The sequence below is a fragment of the Pristis pectinata genome, chromosome 16, assembly GCF_009764475.1.
Source record: "Pristis pectinata isolate sPriPec2 chromosome 16, sPriPec2.1.pri, whole genome shotgun sequence".
NCBI classification, from domain to species: Eukaryota; Metazoa; Chordata; class Chondrichthyes; order Rhinopristiformes; family Pristidae; genus Pristis; species Pristis pectinata.
In genome coordinates, this window is record NC_067420.1 from 3,030,519 (window position 1) to 3,051,877 (window position 21,359).

Sequence of the window (21,359 nt, forward strand, 5' to 3'; positions counted from 1 at the left end):
TGGACAGCCAGCACTTCTTTCCCAGGGCACCAATGCTCAAAACAAGAGGGCATGGCTTTAAAGTAATGGGTGGGAAGTTCAAGGGAGATGTCAGAGGGAGGTTTTTCACCCAGAGAGTGGTTGGTGCATGGAATGTGCTGCCTGGGGTGGTGGTGGAGGCAGGTACATTGGTCAAGTTCAAGAGATTATTAGAGAAGCACATGGAGGAATTGAAGATAGAGGGATATGTGGGAGGAAGGGGTTAGATAGTCTTAGGTGTGGTTTGAGGGTCGGCACAACGTAGTGGGCCGAAGGGCCTGTATTGTGCCATATGATTCTATGGTTCTATGGCTGTATGGTTCTGTGGAACAGTCTCTCCTTATTTATTCATGATTCTGAACACTTTTATCAGTTTTATCTTAAATCCTATCAGAGAAGTTCGTCATGTTTTTCATCATATTTCTCCCTGCTGTTTACTTCGGCCACTGATCTACACCCATTACATTTTATTTGGAGCCAGTACCTCTCGCGGATATGAGTGGTCAGCAGATGAACTGATTAATTAGGGCATTGTGGTTGACTCTGATCCTCTCACACACACACACACACACACAGAGGCACGCACACGCGCGCACACACACACACATGCACACATACACACACACACATACACGCGCACACACACACACACACGCACACACACGCACACATACATGCATGCACACACTTACTTTCCGAAAGGTATTTCTGGATAATATTCAGAAAGAGTATTACCAGCAGATTTTACCAGTTTTTAGTCCTGATGTATCCATAATATCAAGGAGCTGTAATTAGAGCAGACCATATAAATGGGATCATATTTTCACACTAATTCACCTGTGACTCTGTGGTCACACTCCAAGTCCCAATGTTATTCAGTTCTATTCCCATTCCAAGAACTTGACCATGTTGGTTTCCAGTATAAAACTGAGTAAGTGCTCAGCTGTTGGAGGAACCACCTTTAAGATAACAGTTTAATCTGAGCACATGGTCCAGAGACAATAGGTCTTCCGGGACTGTCCTTCTTGTGGATTTTGGGGAGGAGATAGAAGCGGGCAGTCCTAGGTTGCAGGACTGTCATGTTGGTAGCTGTGGGGGGGAGATCTCCCAAGGTGATGAGGTCAGTGATGGTGAAGGAGATAATGTCCTGGTGGTCCTTGGTGGGGTCATGGTTCAAGGGTAGGTAGGAGGAAATGTAATGTGAGGCACTGTGAGCCCACCCTGCTGTTTAAAAGATTTTGAAGAACAGAGTCCCGGCCAATGTTAAACCCTCAAGCAATCTCTACAAAAGAAATTGGCTGAACATTCAGCACATTGCTGTTTGAGGGACATTGGTTGAGACTTTGCCGATGATGGGATAACATCTCGACCTCAAAAGTCCTTCACTGACTGAAAAGCTCTTTGGAATGACCCAATGTTATGAAAGACGCTATCTAGATGCAAGCCTTTGTTTCTTTACTCAGGAAAATAAAGGAAGTTAATTCTTTTTCATATATTATTACTACTTCCATTGTAATCCAGGCAAAATGAACGTTGGGTGAGAAAACAGCCAGCATGTTAATCTTATGCAATAATTTTGACTTAATGTTGGGTGAACTTTTAGAAGTGTTTAAGATCATGAGACACATGGATAAGGTGGACAGTAACAGTCTTTTCCCCAGGGTAGGGGAGTCCAAAACTAGGAGACATCGGTTCAGGGTGAGAGAGGAAAGATTAAAAGGGACCCAAGGGGCAACCTTTTCACGCAGAGGGTGGTGAGTATATGGAACGAGCTGCCAGAGGAAGTGGGTGAGGCAGGTACAACAGGGTCATTTAAGAAGCACTTGGATAGGTACATGGAGGGACGGGACTTGGAGGGATATGGGCCGAACGCAGGAAATTGGGACTAGCTGGGTGGGCACCGTGGTCGGCATGGACTGGTTGGGCTGAAGGGCCTGTATCCGTGCTGGATTGCTCTACGAATCTATGACTCTGATATGAAATTGGTATTTCTTAATTTGGGTAGAATTTATTCTCTTTAATATGAAGAATGCCAGCCCTGTTGACTGGAGTGCAGTCCCATGTTGTAACTCCTGCAGCTTCATTAAATATTCTCAAGTAAGAAGAGCAAAGGTGGATTTCTTCAACTCCTACTCAACGCTGACACAAAGAACACTCTCTCCCCAACTTGCCAGTTACCTCTATGCTTGAATCAATCAGTACTCATTCATATAGAACTATACAATTCAGCTGGATATTTTGTTTGATCATACCTTAGTGAGACTGTCCAAACTGTCAATTAAACCCTTAAAACACCCAGGATGGAGAATTTTGACACTCTTGGCTAATTTCACATTTAAGACAAAAGCTGAAAGAGTTGTATCTTAATGATCATCTAACCTCCACTTTTTCCATAACTTAGTTTCATTTCACAACATTCATTTACAATTATGTGTGACCTTCAAAACAGTAAGATGTCACAAGGTGCATCTCATGAGTGACATCAAACAAAATTTGACATGAGCTGCATGAGTTATCAGGATGGGTGACTAAAAGCTTGAGTCAAAGAGGTTTTAATGAGTCCCTTAAAGTGGTGGAAGAGAGAAAGGGGTCAGAAAAAGTTCAAGAGGTTTGGACCCAGACAATGAATTTACAGCCACAGATGACAGAATGGTGAACATCAAGCTTCTGTAAGATTGCAGATTTGGAATAGCACAGAGATTCTATAAGATAAGATAAGATATCTTTATTAATCACATGTGCATCAAAACACACAGTGAAATACATCTTTTGCGTAGAGTGTTCTGGGGGCAGCCCGCAAGTGTCGCCACGCTTCCGGCGCCAACATAGCACACCCACAACTTCCTAACTCGTACGTCTTTGGAATGTGGGAGGAAACCAGAGCACCTGGAGGAAACCTATGCAGACACGGGGAGAACGTACAAACTCCTTACAGACAGCGGCCAGAATTGAACCCAGGTCACTGGCGCTGTAATAGCGTTACGCTAACCGCTACACTACCGTGCCTGCCACATGGGATTAAAGAATGGAGAAAGTTACAAAGACAGCCTGACCTCTGTTAACCCCACATTGCCATAACGTAGATGTTGAACAAACTTGCTAATGGTAATATACTTGGTTTTGAATTTTCGTGCCTGACAACCCACTCAAAATGAAGGATTCACTACAATGGGTGGTATAATGGCACCACCTACTGAAGCATCGGAGAACTGCTGCACAGAACAACAGCCTGCATTCACATCCACAACCTTTCTTTGGTGATGGTGATGGGAGATCAGTAATCGTGAAAAAGCGGAGGGCACAGAGCATGTTCTGCTAACTCAGAGGGGTATTAAACAAAGAGGATGGGACATCCAAAGCCGCTGGCATTTGCTGAAGGAGTCACAATTGAGAACCAGGGGAAATGGTCTGGAAGAAAAATGACTATATTACACAAGGCGATGGAATTTACTACGTGGTAACATAGCCATGGCCCCAGGAGAATGAACATCTTTCTATATTCATAAGTAATTGAGCAAATAGGGATAAAAGCATTTGTTTCATAGGAAAGAGCTGTGCAGTGGCAGCTATTATTAACAATTTCACATTGACCTTGATAACTAAAATTACTAAAAACACTGGAAGAATTAATGAAGAATTCACAAATTAAGGTTCTTGAATTACTTAAAGCTTAGCAGAGACTACTCAGGGTTGAGGGTTCCATTTTCAGAGAAAATGCTTCCATGCAACTAAAGTTCCTTTAAGCACACACATTGTGATGTTACTTGAAGAAATGAATAAAGGATTACTTTCATCTGCTCAAAATAAACGATAACCTAGTTCTCATCCGTGAAGATAGTGTCCCATAGTTTTCACTTATTCCACCTCTAAAGAGTTAAAGATTGTAGGGCAAATTTTATTTTCACCAACTGAGCACTTGCTGTCCATGCAATAAAAACAAAAATCTACTGCAGTCTCCTCCTCCAACCCAAATAAAATCAGGATCAGCCTGCAAAACTAATAACAAAAACTATACTCATGCATGAAATACAAACAGCAATTACTAAGGGAATGTTACTATATTGCCTGAAGGTCCCTCAGATGAGAAGCTTGCTGGAATCACAGCCCAATCATTATTCATAATTCCTGGTGCTGGAATGGGGGGTAGTTTTAAATCCCAGAATATCAAAGATTGCAGTTAATTTTCAGTACAATTTTTTTGATGTTAGGCTGAAGGCGTTCTGATTGCACTGTGTTCATTTAGCTGGAGACTTCCATCAATTAGAAAGCCAGTAAGCCGATGTGCATCTCGTTAATCATTAGGAGAAGCAAGCCAAGGTCATGGTGTTCAGTTTATAACCACATAAACCTACATGTTTGTGCTCTCCACAATGAAGCAATGGTGAAGTGACTTGTAATGTAGAAGAGTAGGGCCCAATCAGCTCCAGTTGGTCAATAATTCCGCAATTTAGCACAATGGTCCTTCACGTTTACCTCTACAAGCGAGCCAAGGGGTATTGGCAAGTGAGGAAGGAAACCAAGACTGGGTCAGCTTTTGGGCCACCCTTGCTCCTGCTTCATACGTCCCAGTGTAATCATGTGAGAGTCCACAACCATATCCCTTTGGATCTGGGGTCAGATATGGGCCAAGCTAGTAAGGACAGCAGATTTCCTTCCTGAACAACATTTATGGAAGAGATGGATTTTTAGATAATCTGGTAGTTTCACGGTCACCATTACTGATATCAGCCTTTTATTCCAGGTTTACTCAATTACTTGAATTAGTCTGTAGACCAATAGTCCAGGGGTCTTGATAATTAGCCAGTAATGTAAACACATTGCTTCAATACCCTCAGCTCCATTTTATGTAGAGACTTTATGAAACCTTATGTACACGTTACTTTGTGAAAGCCCAAATGAGCCAAATCCAGTTACTCCACCTCATCTATCCCACCAGTCACCCTGTGAAAAGTCTTGTTGACTTTGCCTAATCATGTTAAAATGTTCTAAGTGTTGGGTAGCCATAACCTTAATAATGGATGCCAGCATTCTAGTAACAGCCAATCTCAGACCAGCAGGGCTATGTTTCTTTTTTTCTCTCTCTTATTCCTTTCTTGATATCAGTGTTACATTTACTACACACCAATCTGGTGGACTTTTCCAGAACTTGGAAGATGGTCACTGACGTAAGAATTCGTTGTGTATCCCCTAACCTTAGAACCCTGTGATGCACGCCTTCAGGCAGAGGGAATTTGTCCAGTTTTGATCCACTTAATTTCTCTAAAGTTTTCCCATTAATCTGACTAATTCATCTTCAATTCCCCTTTGCTTCTGCTACATTTGCTGCATTTTCAGTAGTGAACAGCAATGCAAAATAATAGTGCAATAACTCAGCCATGTCTTTATTTTTAATAAAAATATCCTCTTCCTTATCTCCGAAGGACCCATATCACTTTCACTGCAGTTGTCATTTTTACATCCTTGTAGAAGACGTTATAATTTTTTAATATATTTCAGCTAGTTTAGCTTCATAATCTCGACTTCCTAAAACTATGCTAACCTTCAGACATGACCCTTCTGGGGAACATCACAAGCCTTTTCTTTTAATCTGATGCTATGCTTAACCTCTTGGAAGGCAACATGTTGAAACACATAAACGTTCGAACTAAGTGCAGTTGTAGACCACTCAGCCCATTAACCCTGCTGTATCAGGGTTGGGGCACGGAAAGTGCTGCTGGGGTGGTGGTGGAGGCAGGTACATTGGTCAAGTTCAAGAGATTACTAGATAAGCATATGGAGGAATTTAAAATAGCGGGATATGTGGGAGGAAGGGGTTAGATAGTCTTAGGCGAGGTTTAAAGGTTGGCACAACGTTGTGGGCTGAAGGGCCTGTATTGTGCTGTACTGTTCTATGTTCTATGTTCTATGTACCATTAATAATATCTAAGCTTCTCTGACTGTAACCTCAACTCTGCAATCCATCTACCTACAGTACCCTGGGTTACCTTAGCCTATTTGATTTTTCCGGTCCATCTGTAGATTAAAATCCCCATCATTATCGCTGTACCTTTCTGAAAAAGTCCCAGTATTTATTTCCTTATTTTTTGACATGCCATGTGGTTACTGTCAGGGGGCCAATACACCAGTCCCACAAGTAAATTCCTCTGCCTTTATTATTCCTCAAACATCATGGTTTCCGGAAGTGAAGTCATCCCCCTTCACTGGGGTAAGACCTCACTAATTAACAGAGCCATTCGTCCATCTCTTCCCAGGTTCTGTTCTTCTGAAGTACCATGTACCATTCACTGATCAGCCCCCAGTCTACATCCTGCTGCAGCCACATCTCTGCAATGGTTATCAGATCATATTTATTTCCATTTACATTCTTAGTTCATCCGTTTTGTTTCAAAGGCTGGTGCATTCAGATGAGGAGCCTTTAGCTTTGTCCTTTTATTATTTTGTAACCTCTAGCTTTCTCTGCTGACTTACTGACTTACAATCAAGGAATTGATTGTGGACTTCAGGAAGGGGAAATCAGGAGAACACACACCAATCCTCACTGAGGGGTCAGCGGTGGAAAGGGTGAACAGCTTCAAGTTCCTGGGCGTCAACATCTCAGAGGATCTGTCCTGGGCCCAACACACTGATGCAATCATGAAGAAGGCACGCCAGTGGATCTACTTTGTTAGGAGTTTGAGGAGATTTGGTATGTCAGCAAAGACTCTTGCAAATTTCTACAGATGTACAATGGAGAGCATTCTGACTGGTTGCATCACCGCCTGGTATGGAGGCTCCAATGCTCAGGATCGCAAGAGGCTGCAGAGGGTTGTAGACTCAGCCAGCTCCATCACGGGCACAACCCTCCCCACCATCGAGGACATCTTCAAGAGGCGGTGCCTCAAAGAAGGCGGCATCCATCACTAAGGACCCTCACCATCCGGGACATGACCTCTTCTCGTTACTACCATCGGGTAGGAGGTACAGGAGCCTGAAGACCCACACTCAACGATTCAGGAGCAGCTTCTTCACCTCCGCCATCAGATTTCTGAACAGTCCATAAACCCACGAACACTATCTTGTTCTTCCTTTCTCTTGCAATATTTATTTATTTTGTAATTTATAGTTATTTTATGTCTTTGCACTGTACTGCTGCCGCAAAACAACAAATTTCACATCATAAGACAGTGCTAATAAATCTGATTCTAACTGAGATTTGTACTCTCTATCCAATCCTGTCACAGTCTGTCAATCATTCCCTTTTTTTTCTGGCCTTATCTCTGTTCAATGACTTACAACATCATCGCAACTTCGATCTCTTGCCCTACTTTTTATGTTAAAATTGTTTAAGTGCTTACCATTGTTCACCTACTGGCAACTATTCACCTAACATGCTCACCTACACTGGCTAAATCATCCCTCGTACCTACATAAATCCAAGACGCTAGTTTCTGACTGAACTGTTGCTCTCTCAAATGGCACACAACATTCTATCATTTTGTAATCAGTATAGTTTGGAGGATCTATTACCCTAGGATTACTAAATGAGCTGCTAAATATTTGCAGAATTTTCTGATTAGTTCAGATTTACCACACCTGGGGTTATTTGCTTTTGTACTGATTAAGCCTGCCTCATCACACAAGAGAATATCTAAAATTGCCTTCTCCCTAGTTGGTTCTATGATGTATATTGCCAGAAAACTGTCCCAGAGGCATTCTATAAATTCATTCACCAAACTTATTTTGCCTGTTTGATTTGCCCAGTCTGTATGAAGCTGAAAGTCTTCAAAGGTTGTTCTATTCCTTTCCTGAATAATTTTCTCTCCAGTCACAATTCTGTTATTGGTGGTCAAGTGTGACGGACGGTGGTCAACTGACCTTGGTACAGCTGAGTTAAATAGCAAACAGATGGATCACCTGTCAAATTTGCTCACATTTTGTTTTTCAAGTGTAACTGTTGGTGGGTGAGTCCAGGACTGGAGGGCACAGTCTTAGAATTAGAGGGTACCCATTTCGAACAGAAATGAGAAGAAATTTCTTTAGCCAGAGGGTCGTGGATTTATGGAATTCGTTGCCACGTACAGCTGTGGAGGCCCGATCATTGGGGGCGTTTAAGGAGGAGATTGATAGGTATCTAATTAGTCAGGGTATCAAGGGATATGGGGAAAAGGCTGGGAATTGGGGCTAGATAGGAATAGTTTAGCTCATGGTGAGGTAGCAGAGCAGACCCGATGGGCCGAATGGCCTACTTCTGCTCCTTTGTCTTGTGATCTTGTGATATTTCCCCAAATATACAAAGCTTTAATACAGGCTTTCAATACATCTGCTTTAGTACCTCATGGAATTATTGGTAGCATTTGACAAATATCTCCAGCTCGCACTAAATTAGCTCCTCACATTAATTTATTATTCTGTCTAAAATAAATGCAATGTTCAATCTGTTGCTTCAATGGCTTCTTTGTACATTCATCCCAGATGACACGATTATAATTATTTGGAATTTTTCCTTTGCAGTTCCCCAACCAATGTTACATGTTGGAGTCTCAACATTTGTCAAATTTCAAGGGAGCTTAAAAGCCAAATGTGTAGCTTCTGCCCCCGTCAGAAGTGCTGAAGCAATGCCTGATGGTGCCACAATCAGGGCGGTCCATGTTTATCTTCAAACTTGAGCCAAAAGTAGCTTAATGAGGAAAGTATTTCCCATTCCACCGGAAGCATCCTAAAAAATACATGGTCATTGTAAGCAGCCTCTGTTACAGTATCGGAGGCATTTCTCTGGTATCTCACTGAACTGGGTTCTATCTCTCAGATATGTTTGTCTGACTGGAGAAAATCAGTGCACACATTTTCAGTGTCTCTTTGTGGTTCAGGTAGACCAAAAGTACTTAGGTCAGGTCCACCCAAATACTTAGTACCTCAAAAATGGATCTGAAAAAAAATCTCATCAATATTCAATGGGGAAAGATTAAAATTAAGCCCTTTTTGGGCTGTTGAGGGCTTCTAATGGGGAGTTTAGAAAAACTAAGAGTGCAGTGCACATGCTAAGCCTGCAAAATTTCATTGCATGCAAAATTACATGCAAAATTACATGCAAAATTACATGATAAGCCTGCAAAATTTCATTGCATGCAACATTTCTGGGTTGATTCATTACTGAGCAATGCACAGGTCACACACCTCAGTCTTATGGATCTCTGCAATATCCCATTCTTTTCCAACAGGGCAATGATGGATATAATTTTGAATTGAGACAAATAAACCAAATTTCAAAACAACCAACTCAAAAGAAAATGTCAGTGGTGAAATCTCAAAAATAAGTCTGGAAAATATCTCATCAATCTTCAATGGGGTAAATTAAAATTAGGCCCTACCTGGGTTATGGAAGGCCTCTTATGAGGGATTTAGAAAAACTAAGACTGCAGTTGCACATCCTCATGCTGAACCTAACTTACATGCAAAATGTTAGATTTCTAGGTTGTTTTGTCACTGAGCTCTGCGTGGGACATACAGACATTTTATTTTATATTTTTAGATAATAAACAGAGAGTGACTCCCATGCTCAGACCTCGGTCTTAAGATGTTAGCTGTCATACCACATGTTATGGTTTGAAGGAAGCAAACAGAGAGTTAAGCATTTCTGGAACTATTCATGGATGCCTGAATGTATTCATTCCATCCAGAACATCAGCCTCAGGTTACAGAACCCATTATCCACATGACAGTTCAGCAGGTCACGCAGTATTAGAGCTTCATCTGGGGTCACATCTCACATATAAGTACATCACTCATCTTTCCCAGCTCTTGTATCTACCTCAAGGAGTAATGTGGTCTGTGAAACTGAGGGATGTGAACACTGAGATGATCAAATGCATTACTGAATACCATGGGGAACATGCAATGGTTACCAAGAGCATCGCTCATGAGATCAATTAATTGGGATGGAGGCTGCAGGAATGCAAGTCCTGGATGATTTAAGTGGACAATTAATTAGACCAAGTCTGGGAAGAAGATTCATACAGTCATGGTGATAATCATTTAGGAGGGGATAGGCGATTAGAACCATAGAACCATAGAACCATACAGCACCATACAGGCCCTTCGGCCCACCATGCTGTGCCGCCTTCAAACCACACCTAAGACTATCTAACCCCTTCCTCCCACATATCCCTCTATCTTAAATTCCTCCATATGCTTATCCAACAACCTCTTGAACTTGACCAACGTATCAGCCTCCACCACCACCCCAGGCAGCGCATTCCATGCACCAACCACTCTCTGGGTGAAAAACCTCCCTCTGACATCTCCCTTGAACTTCCCACCCATTACTTTAAAGCCATGCCCTCTTGTATTCAGCATTGGTGCCCTGGGAAAGAGGCGCTGGCTGTCCACTCTATCGATTCCTCTTAATATTTTGTACACCTCTATCATGTCTCCTCTCATCCTCCTTCTCTCCAATGAGTAAAGCCCTAGCTCCTTTAGTCTCTCCTCATAATCCATATTCTCTAATCCAGGCAGCATCCTGGTAAATCTCCTCTGCACCCTTTCCAACGCCTCCACATCCTTCCTATAATGAGGCGACCAGAACTGGACACAGTACTCTAAGTGTGGTCTAACCAGAGTTTTGTAAAGCTGCATCATTACTTCGCAGCTCTTAAACGCGATCCCTCTCATGACCATGTGGAACCTTGTCCAACGCCTTACTAAAATCCATATAGACCACATCTACTGCACTACCCTTGTCGATCTGCCTGGTCACCTCCTCAAAGAACCCTATCAGGCTTGACCTAAACACCCAGCCTTTTTACCAGCAACCAATTACTCACTAACAAGAGTGTGAGAAGAAACTAAAATTAACTAATTAGTAGTAATCGGATCAATTGCTCTGTGGATCAGGCACTCAGTGAAGGAAATCAAGGTCTTACGAATGGCAGAGATGGAGACCGAGAAATTCTATCATGTGGCTAAACTACATCCAATTACTAAACTTGATTGCTTACATCATCTTCTGGTTGTACAATTCAGGTGACTCACACATGCAGGGACGTATCTGCAGGGACCTTCAAAGAGATGTAACTTATAGTTAAGATCCCCTGCTAATCCACGTGGTAGGCTTCTTCAGAAGGTCAGAGGGCAAGGGATCCAGGGATGTTTAGCCCTGTGGGTTCAGAATTGGCTTGCCTGTAGAAAGCAGTGGGTTGTGGTGGAGGGAGTGCATTCGGATTGGAGGGGCTGTGACTAGTGGTGTCCCACAAGGATCGGTTCTGGGACCTCTACTTTTTGTAATATTTATTAATGACTTGGATGAGGGGGTGGAAGGCTGCGTTAGCAAGTTTGCAGACGACACAAAGGTCAGTGGTGTTGTGGATAGTGTGGAGGGATGTCGAAGCTTACAGAGGGATATTGATAGGATGACAAGCTGGGCTGAGAAGTGGCAGATAGAGTTCAATCTGGAGAAGTGTGAGGTGGTACACTTTGGAAGGACAAACTCCAAGGCAGAGTACAAGGTAAATGGCAGGATTCTGGGTAGTGTGGAGGAGCAGAGGGATCTGGGGGTTCATATCCACACATCACTGAAAGTTGTCTCACAGGTGGATAGGGTAGTTAAGAAAGCTTATGGGATGTTAGCTTTCATAAGTTGTGGGATTGAGTTTAAGAGCCGCAAGGTAATGACGCAGCTTTACAAAACTCTGGTTAGACCACACTTGGAGCACTGTGTCCAGTTCTGGTCGCGTCATTATAGAAAGGATGTGGAAGCGTTGGAAAGGGTGCAGAGGAGATTTACCAGGATGCTGTCTGGTTTGGAGAGTATGGATTATGAGGAGAGACTAGGGAAGCTAGGGCTTTACTCTTTGGAGAGAAGGAGGATGAGGAGAGACATGATAGAGGTATACAAAATATTAAGAGGAATAGATAGAGTAGACAGCCAGCGCCTCTTTCCCAGGGAACCAATGCTGAATACAAGAGGGCATGGCTTTAAAGTAATGGGTGGGAAGTTCAAGGGAGATATCAGAGGGAGGTTTTTCACCCAGAGAGTGGTTGGTGCATGGAATGCGCTGCCTGGGGTGGTGGTGGAGGCTGATACGTTCAAGAGATTGTTAGATAAGCATATGGAGGAATTTAAGATAGAGGGATATGTGGGAGGAAGGGGTTAGATAGTCTTAGGAGTGGTTTGAAGGTCGGCACAATATGGTGGGCCGAAGGGCCTGTATTGTGCTGTATTGTTCTATGGTTATAGATACCTCCATTGGTACTGTTTTACAAGAAGATTCACTTCACTAGTTGGCACTATTATTACAAATTTCCACACTTACACACAGAGTCAGTCCCTAATTCCGAATTTCTGGGACTGATACTCAGACATGGGACGATTTGGATGTTGTGGAGCTCACAGAATTTTGCTTGTAAGAAGTGACATTATCGGGACTCTTTTCACAGAAAGTATGTGGAAAAAGGTCTCACTTTAAAACGTTAGGCTTTTAAGGTAAAGCACCTTCGCATCCTTTTTAATGAAATAACATTGAAATAATAAACAGTTAAATTGTTAATGAAGTGAGTGTGAAGATGTTGCTCTGTGGACTGTTTGTAACAAGAAATTTACTTGGCTTTTTCACAGTCAGTGAGCACCATCCCATCTTGTAGGGAAATGTTCTCATCCTTTGACCTTGCCTACAGAATGTTCTTAAAAAAGCACAGACAGTGATGCAGGCAGTCAGTCAGGCAGTGAAACCTTTCAAATGCAGCATGCAAGCTTTCGTCAGGGTCTGCAGAGTTCCCAGCTGGAAGATTTCACAAAAGTCGTGACGAGTTACTGGTATCGGTTTATTATTGTCACTTGTACAGTGAAAAACTTGTCTTGCATACCGTTCGTACAGATCAATTCATTACACAGTGTATTGAAGTAGTACAGGGTATCAGGAGCTTTGCTCATTTTACTTGTGTAAGAAGACCCACTGACATTTGTTATTGTTTTGTATTATGAGATAAGTAGGTTGTTCAGAGTGAATCTGATCACAGCTGCTGCTTAGTAAGATCACTGGCTGTGAAACAAGGCAAATTAATGATCATATCTGGGCTCATGTTTTTTTGAGATTTCTTTCTAAAAGGAGATAAAAATATGTGGCAGATAGTCTGTTCAGATCTCAAGATAACTGTTTTTTTATATACCCCAGGGTATAACTGCTTTGTAGTTATTTATTAGACTATATGGGCATTGTCAAAACATAAAGTAACCAGTTCATTCTCAGAAGTAGAGACACTTAATTCTGACCAAAACTGTGAACAATAGTGGACTTATTTTTTACTCTTTATGCAACAAGGATCCCCCTTAATGCAGTAGTAAATTAGTACTCAGTCAAGTTATTGGAGAGACTTGTGAAAATAGAGTTTTTTGTTTTTCTCCCCTTTTATCTTGCTTAATTTTTCTTCCTCAAGTAATATTTCCCTTCATAGAGATTGCTAATCCAACTTCCTGAAATCAGAGCTTGCAGAGAGGTGGTTTGAGATACAGAGGCTCAAGTCACTGCCATCTTGCATAATCCCTGTAATCTTCTCTTATTTCTTTTAGGAATCATGGCTGGTTCAAACCGGTCTGGAGATCTCAGAGACGCCCAGAAGTCCATTCCAATTGGTACAATCATGGCGATTGCAACGACTTCTGCAGTCTGTATCCTTTTCTCTCTTACTATTTAACTTGAACAACCTACTCCAAATAATTTGATCATTTTTGTTGCTGCAGTGTGGGAAGCATTAAATGGTGCCCACATGGTTATTAATCACAGTAGCTGACAAGCAAGAATTTTAATAAGAGTGCCTGGAGGCTGCTTAATGCAGGAAATAGCAAATTAATTAGTGGGATGTATGAGGAAAAAGAATCTGAAATCAGACATTAAAAACCCATTACTTCACTCGCCCAATATAAAATATATTTCACAATTTGCAAAATCTTGTAGAATAACCAAAATGCCTGGTATGACCCAATGGATGGCAAAGTACGTAGGCTGACATGTGGTCACAATATTCTCAACTGGTAAAATGGAGTTAGCCGCCAGATCAAATGGGTGGTGTAGATCATCTCTCTGGTACTTCATCCATAAGCCCTATGGGAATGAGAAAGTAAAGAGACCCTTTTGGAGGGAGCCCAGATAGACACTGATTTTTGTCAGTAGTTCTAACACTGAAGGCAATCATAATCATTTTAAGCAACACTTCATAACCCTACCACTGACTCTTGTGGGGCTGTGAAACTATTTCTGCATTGATCACTGGATATATCACTGCCTATAACTGTGATTGACATCTGTCCCTCCTGCAGCCTGACTGGAGTGTCATCTGTCTGTTCATCCACCTTGCCCTTACAATGACTGGGAAGGCCACTGGATTGACAAAAACAAGTGACAAACTGAGAGAAATAAACCCAGAGAAAAAAGTAGGTAAAAAGGTCTGGAAATAGCTTTGTGTTGCTACGTATCACTTTTTATAAGAACTCCTTTAGAAAGCAAATAGCTGAGCAATTTGATATAAATCTTATACTGTCCACCAGTACTTCTATTTTAGTCAGCTCTACATTTGTTTGAATGCAGTTGTCATGGGGATCTGACCACAGGGAACTATTCTGCCTGGTTCTGAGCAGTATTTACATGCTCATGTATTATGGACGAATAGATGAGAGAACATTTACATAATGCATTAGGGTTAGCTTTTGATAATTGATGCACACTGGCTAAATGGTGTCCCTGAGGCCCAAATGCAGCGTAATTACAAATGGTCAGGCACCTCAGGTACCAGAATTGTATGGCTGGTGTTCAGACAGAAGCAATATTGCTACCAATAAATTCCACCTCATTTATACTTACTGTACTGTTCATAAAAATGGAGCTGAATAAACTTGGATCACATTTGAACTGTATTTATCACAGCTGCTATAAGTAGAAGGATGAATTATATTTAACTTATAAAAACATTGTGTTTGGTCCAAATAAGTGTGAGGTTCTTCACACTTTGATTCCTGACTGAAGAATGGAGCTTTTATTTTCGTGATGAATCTCACACTGTCAGGTCTTCACACTGTTTGAATCCTTCATAATCCATCGCAGATGTATCCAGTATTATTCTCTTTGGCGCATGTATTGAAGGTGTGGTGCTCCGAGACAAGTAAGTACATTTCATTCACGGCTGGTAAAATATGTAATGAAAGATTAGAACGCATACAGTAACTTGATTTAAAGTATCTTCAGAAACCTAAGGCTGTAGCAGTTCAAGAAGGTGTCTCAGCACCCTTTTCTTGAGGGGAGTTAGAGGTGGGCGAAAGATGCCAAGACTGCCAATGATGTCACTTGCCATGAATAAATAAAAGGGCCCTTTCCTGTTCACTCTCCCATTCCGATTTCATTCCTTTTTACTCCCTCAGCACACATGGTTAATGATCAAGGTAGAATCACATTTGGCAGATTGATAAATTGGTTTATTATTGTCACGTGTACTGAGGTACAGTGAAAAACGTGTCTTATATACCAGTCATACAGATCATTTCATCACATCAGTGCATTGAGGTAGTACAGGGTAAAACAAAACAGAATGCAGAATAAAGTGTAACAGTTACAGAGAAAGTGCAGTGCAGGCGGACAATAAGGTGCAAGGCCATAATGAGATAGATTGTGAGGTCAAGAGTCCATCTTATTGTACTAGGGAACCGTTCAATAGTCTTATAACAGCGGGATAGAAGCTGTCCTTGAGCCTGGTGGTACGTGCTTTCAGGCTTTTGTATCTTCTGCCCGATGGGAGGGGGGAGGAGAGAGAATGTCCAGGGTGGGTGGGATCTCTGATTATGCTGGCTGCTTTACCGAGGCAGCGAGAAGTATAGACACATACATTGTTGTGTGTGTTGACAAATCACATTTTGCCTCAATGCTCATGAGCAGGGTAAGATGGGGTTCTTGATTCTCAATGCTTGCCTGAGATTTCTTCTGGAAAGGACAGCCTTTTATGAAGGTGCTAGCTTTTACAGGGAGCTGCTTAACTAATCCCACTCCACTGATCTTTCCCAATCCCCTGCAGTTCTCCTTTCCAGTTCTCCTTTGACGACTATTTATTGAATCTGTGTCCATACCAGTTCAGGCAATGCAGTTCCGAATGTACGGCTTTCAAATGAGGACAAGATTAAGCTCAACTGTTTGTCTTCTACAGTCTCACAGAACTGTTGATCAACAATGATCTTTCTGAGGGACAAGTATTGAGAGATAGTTCAGACCTACGGATTTATAACCAGCATCTTCCAGAGAGGAAGGGGAAGTTTTGGAGTGGTTGTGAGGTGTGTGTGTGTAGAGAACACAATAAAAATCATTCTTGGCTTGTGAACGTCGCCAACACAACCTGGATTTTTTGCCCAAATTTAGTTTCCCGGGGACCTCACTGAAGCGATGAAAGTGATGCTTGGTCACTTTAGAGGATAGTTCGCCAGACTGGTGTGGGTTTAGAGACAAACCAATCTAATTGAATCTTAATTGCCCCTTAAGTTTTTTCCTGACCCTGGGCAAGAATGCTTCCCTTCAATGAGGAATCTCGAACCAAGGAGTAAGTTATCAGAATAAATGGTCCTTCTCTTAAAACAGAGACGGAGAGTAATTTCTTCTCTTAAAAGTTTAAATCTGGAATTCTTTAGCCTAGAAGTCTGTGGAGCCGGGGTCATTGAATATATTAAAGGCTGAGATGGGCAGGTTTTCAGACTATAGGGTTATGGGAATTGAGCAAGATAATAAAACGAGGCTAAGATCAGACCTTATTGAATGGCGGAGCGGACTGAAGGAGCTATTAGGCTCATGGTCTTATTTCCGAATTTTTTACATTCGTGCATCAGTTGAATGGAGGCATCTTTCAAGCATCAGTAAGTTTTGGTACAACAGAGCTTATGGTTTAGAGGAGCTAGATTTCCTCCTCCAGCCCTTAAGTTTCCCTCCCCATCAGACCGCACCCCTCAATAATAGATGGGGGAATCAGAGACAGCACCCCAGAATCCAACTTGCCTCATTCCCCTTCCCTGGAGAGTCAGGGATCAGATCACGTGTTCCTGCAGCCTGCTCAGAATCCTTCCCACCCAACCGGAAGCCAGGTTTATCAATCAGATGGACTTCCTGGCAGGATTCTGGCTCGGAGAAACAGCACAGACTGTCAGTAAAATGTCCACAGCAGCAGGATACACAGAACCTCATGGTTTCCTACCAAAATACCATCCCTACTTTCCTGACGGTTCAGCCCAGTCACCCACACCTATCCCTGTCAATACCAGGCCCATTATGTGAAAGGTATGTCCTCCCAACTGGTCTAAGATATTTATTTATAAATTTGCTTTCAGGATCTGGGCAATGTAAGCAAAATTTATTGCAAGTCCTAAGGATGTCGAGAGTCAGCCACAGTGTGGTTAAATAGTTATTAGACACTGTGTGGAGAGAGTTAGTTCCCTTTCCCTAAAGGGTGTAACTGAAGCAGTGCATCTTTTTATAATAACCCAGTAAATTTCATGGTGAATTTACTTGATTTGTTAATTCAATTTCACACTTTGCCTTGACCAGAAATTCAAAGCAGGCCATGGCTAACCATATCCAATGAGCCACTACACCTCATCTTTAAAATCTGTGGTTCTATTTTGTAATAAAGATCTAAGATCTATTTAATGTAATAGTGGAAACATGGGCTTTATAAATAAATAGTTAAGATCACTCAAAGGTTCCATGGACTAAAACATGTGACTCTTTACTTGAATTAAATTTTTATGCACATTTAGGTAACATTTCCATATTAAAAATTTCAAGAATACTACTTGTAAATCAAATCGATTTTGAGGCTTATCCATCAGCCTCTCAGAAGTGAGATATATTAAAGCCTGCTTAAAATAGTAGCAGTTATCTTGCTCCAGTTTTGTTGCCCTTTTAATATTTAATCTCTTTTCACATTAAGGGGCAGGACGCTGTAACCATTTGTGGTTCCGTAGTGTCACTTTATACCTGAAGTGATGAAAGGGCACAGCTGGTAAAGATGCTGCCTCACAGCTCCAGCGACATGGGTTCAATCCTGACCTTGGAGTCTGCCTGTGTAGAGTTTGCACGTTCTCCCTGTGAATGTATGGGTTTCCTCTGGCTGCTTCCTCTCACTTCCCAAAAATGTGCGGGTTGGTAGGTTAGTTGGGTGACTGGAAGTTGCCCCCTCGTGTGAAGGTGAGACAATGGGACAATGGGGAGAATAAAATGGGTTCAGGTGGAATTAGTGTAAATGAGCGTTTGGTGGTTGTATCAGACTCAGTGTGTTGGTCCCGTGCTGTATCAGACTCAGTGTGTTGGTCCCTTGCTGTATCAGACTCAGTGTGTTGGTCCCGCGCTGTATCAGACTCAGTGTGTTGGTCCCGCGCTGTATCAGACTCAGTGTGTTGGTCCCGCGCTGTATCAGACTCAGTGTGTTGGTCCTGCGCTGTAGCAGACTCAGTGTGTTGGTCCCGTGCTGTATCAGACTCAGTGTGTTGGTCCCGCGCTGTAGCAGACTCAGTGTGTTGGTCCCGTGCTGTAGCAGACTCAGTGTGTTGGTCCCATGCTGTACCTCTATGGTTCTACTTAAAGCCATTGGAAATTCATACCTGTTTGCGGTCAATAACAGCACTTGCGGAAACTCTCCAGTCCTATCTCCATTCTCTCTGCAGCTTTCAGGTTATTTTGCAGGGTGAAGTCCGCAGACATTCCTTTTGTCGTTGCACTTTCTCCCTGCATTCAAAATGCTGTAGCCAGGACACGTGGTTCAAAGGCAGGTCGGCCTCTGTGCTTGCCAACTGCTCTAGATAAATGGAGAAAAGGTTATTCATCGCATCTTAGCTCATCCGTTTTGACAGAAGTTGCCAGTCCAAATATAGTGTCAATTTTTTTGTCCATAGTACACTGCGCTAAATGAAACAGAAGTTTCATGACACTGGCCATTCAGCCCATCTAGACTGCACTGATTTATATTCTCGATACTAGTAGTAATCCTAATATCATTCATTTCCCATATCCCTCTATTCCCCTGTCCCTCAATGCTGACATAATCTCTTAAAGGCATTCCACAGCCACATAACCCTTTGTTTATAGATTCCCAATATGAGGCCTCACCAGCACAGATGCAATGGACAACAATTGTGAGTTAAATCCTTGATCAATTCATCATTGCTTATGAACAGAGACTCACTAAATCTCCATCTCTGTTACCTATTGCTAAGAGTTTATACATTTACCCTCTCAATGCTTTACTACACTTGAAAGGTACTTCCTTGACTGTTAAGCCCTTTCTGACATCTTAAAAGGGATGTGAATGGCAATATATTAATGCAATCCATTTCCTTCTAATTCTCTTTCCTGCGGTTAGCGTAATGCTATTACAGCACCAGCGACCCGGGTTCAGTTCCCACCGCTGTCTGTAAGGAGTTTGTACGTTCTCCCCGTGACTGTGTGGGTCTCCTCCGGGTGCTCCAGTTTCCTCCCGCATTCCAAAGACATGCGGGTTAGGAAGTTGTGGGCATGCTATGTTGGTGCCAGAAGCGTGGCGACACTTGCGGGCTGCCCCCCAGAACACTCAACGCAAAAGATGCATTTCACTGTGTGTTTTGATGTACATGTTACTAAAAAGATACCTTATCTTATCCGATTCATAAATTTATGAACTCACCTCTGGTTTATCTGTTTTCAATGTTGTCAAGCTTGGGTTTCTCCAGGCTTACTTGTCAACCTAGTTGTCTGGCGCTGGAGTTCAGCTTCGTAGCCCTCTACACTGTGTCAAGAGCTTGAATGTCTTTTCGGTGTCTCGGTGTCAGGAACTGGGCAGAGTCCTCCATTTGTGCCCTATCCAATGATCTTCACCTTTCACCTGCATATGCTCCTTGTTAGGGTTGATGAGAGCTGACCACAGCAGTAGAGCTACACTTGCCCAATGGTTGATCCAAAATTTGGAAGGAATGGGAGAGGAGTGATTGACAGCTGAACATCTAGGCAGCAAGTACGGTGCTTAAAATCTCATTTTGGTGCATCCAGTTTTCTATCCCCCCAAATTGGAAAGAAATGATCTTCTGAACAATATACCAACCTAGATGCTCCCATTCTGTGCCTTAAACTTATTTTAAGATCCACTTTACAACATATTCTTCCATTATTACAAAGATTCAACAATTCCAAAAGTGACTTTGACCAGCACTCGCTGTTTATCTCCGCCGATTTTTTTGGTCGAGCCTCAACAGGTCACTGTGAACGGTAAGGGACTCGCCCAACCGTTCGTACCTTCTTGGGTTCCTCCCAGAAGACATTTGAAGGACTTGCCATGTAGGAGTTAGCAAACTGAAATGATGTACAAAAAGTCTCACAGCATCTGTAAAGAGAAAGGCACATCGCAGTTTCATTTTGGTCCTCACTTCAGATATTTAAAATAAAAATAAAATTGTGCATTCGATGAACTTGCCCAGTAAGAGTAAACAAACTGAGTTGAGATGCGGGTAATGAAAATATACCGTCAGATGGATTTTTCACCTTTTATCCCCGGTACTCACAGTATTCAGTCTAACAGTGCGTGATACATGTTCAAACACACGGGCTAGTCACACTTCTAGATAAGGCCAGAATCTTTGGCCCAAACATCTTCAGCTGCCTTCGGCCTGAACAATCACTGACCATGGCAGAATCTTCATTGTTAATCACAGCTCCTCATGGCGCCCCGACAGCTTTCAAGTCTGAGATGGTAAGTTTCAGGTAGCATTGATGACAGTGTTCATTGTCGAACCAACGGGAGTCTAACCACCTTTCCTTGACATTCAGTCGCCAATATCCACCACATCACCACCCTATCGGGGGGGGGGTGGGGGGGGGGGGGGAAGAAGTTGGTGGGTGATTGCCATTGGCTGAAGATTTCACTGGACTAGACAGATCAGAGTATTCTTCTATGAATGACTGTTCTTGAATTCCCAAAGTATTTCCACCTTCTAAAAGACACAATAGCCTGATGGAGTGCCCCATTTGACTGAGTGCATTACGTTCAAGCAGCTCAAACATCTTTCAAGAACAAGTCAGCTTGTTTGATTGATGCACATTCCTTCATCTTAGATATTCCCTCCATGACCAGCATTCTGAGGCTGATCTCTGCGCCATCTAATAGTGCCAAATAATAGTAAACTTGCCCCCTCACAGCCTCTGCCACCAAGAAGGACAAGACATCAGGAACCTGAGTACACAACCGCCTGCAAGTTCATCTCCGAGCCAGACTCTGGGAAATACACTGAGATTTCTTCACCTAAGATCCTGGCATTTCCCACACAAAAACACCCTGGGCATAATTTCATCCAGTGTGATTCAAGGCGGATCAGCACCCTC

At 42.4% G+C, this 21,359-nt stretch overlaps 1 protein-coding gene across 1 annotated transcript in view; it reads left to right on the forward strand.

The window, feature by feature from the left end:
- The window catches only part of LOC127578705 (solute carrier family 12 member 5-like), a 490,113-nt gene that overhangs the window by 407,573 nt on the left and 61,181 nt on the right, over positions 1-21,359 (forward strand). Inside the window, 2 exon segments of the mRNA XM_052031027.1 lie at positions 13,559-13,657; positions 15,087-15,144. Of these exon segments, the coding sequence (XP_051886987.1) occupies positions 13,559-13,657; positions 15,087-15,144 (157 nt within the window).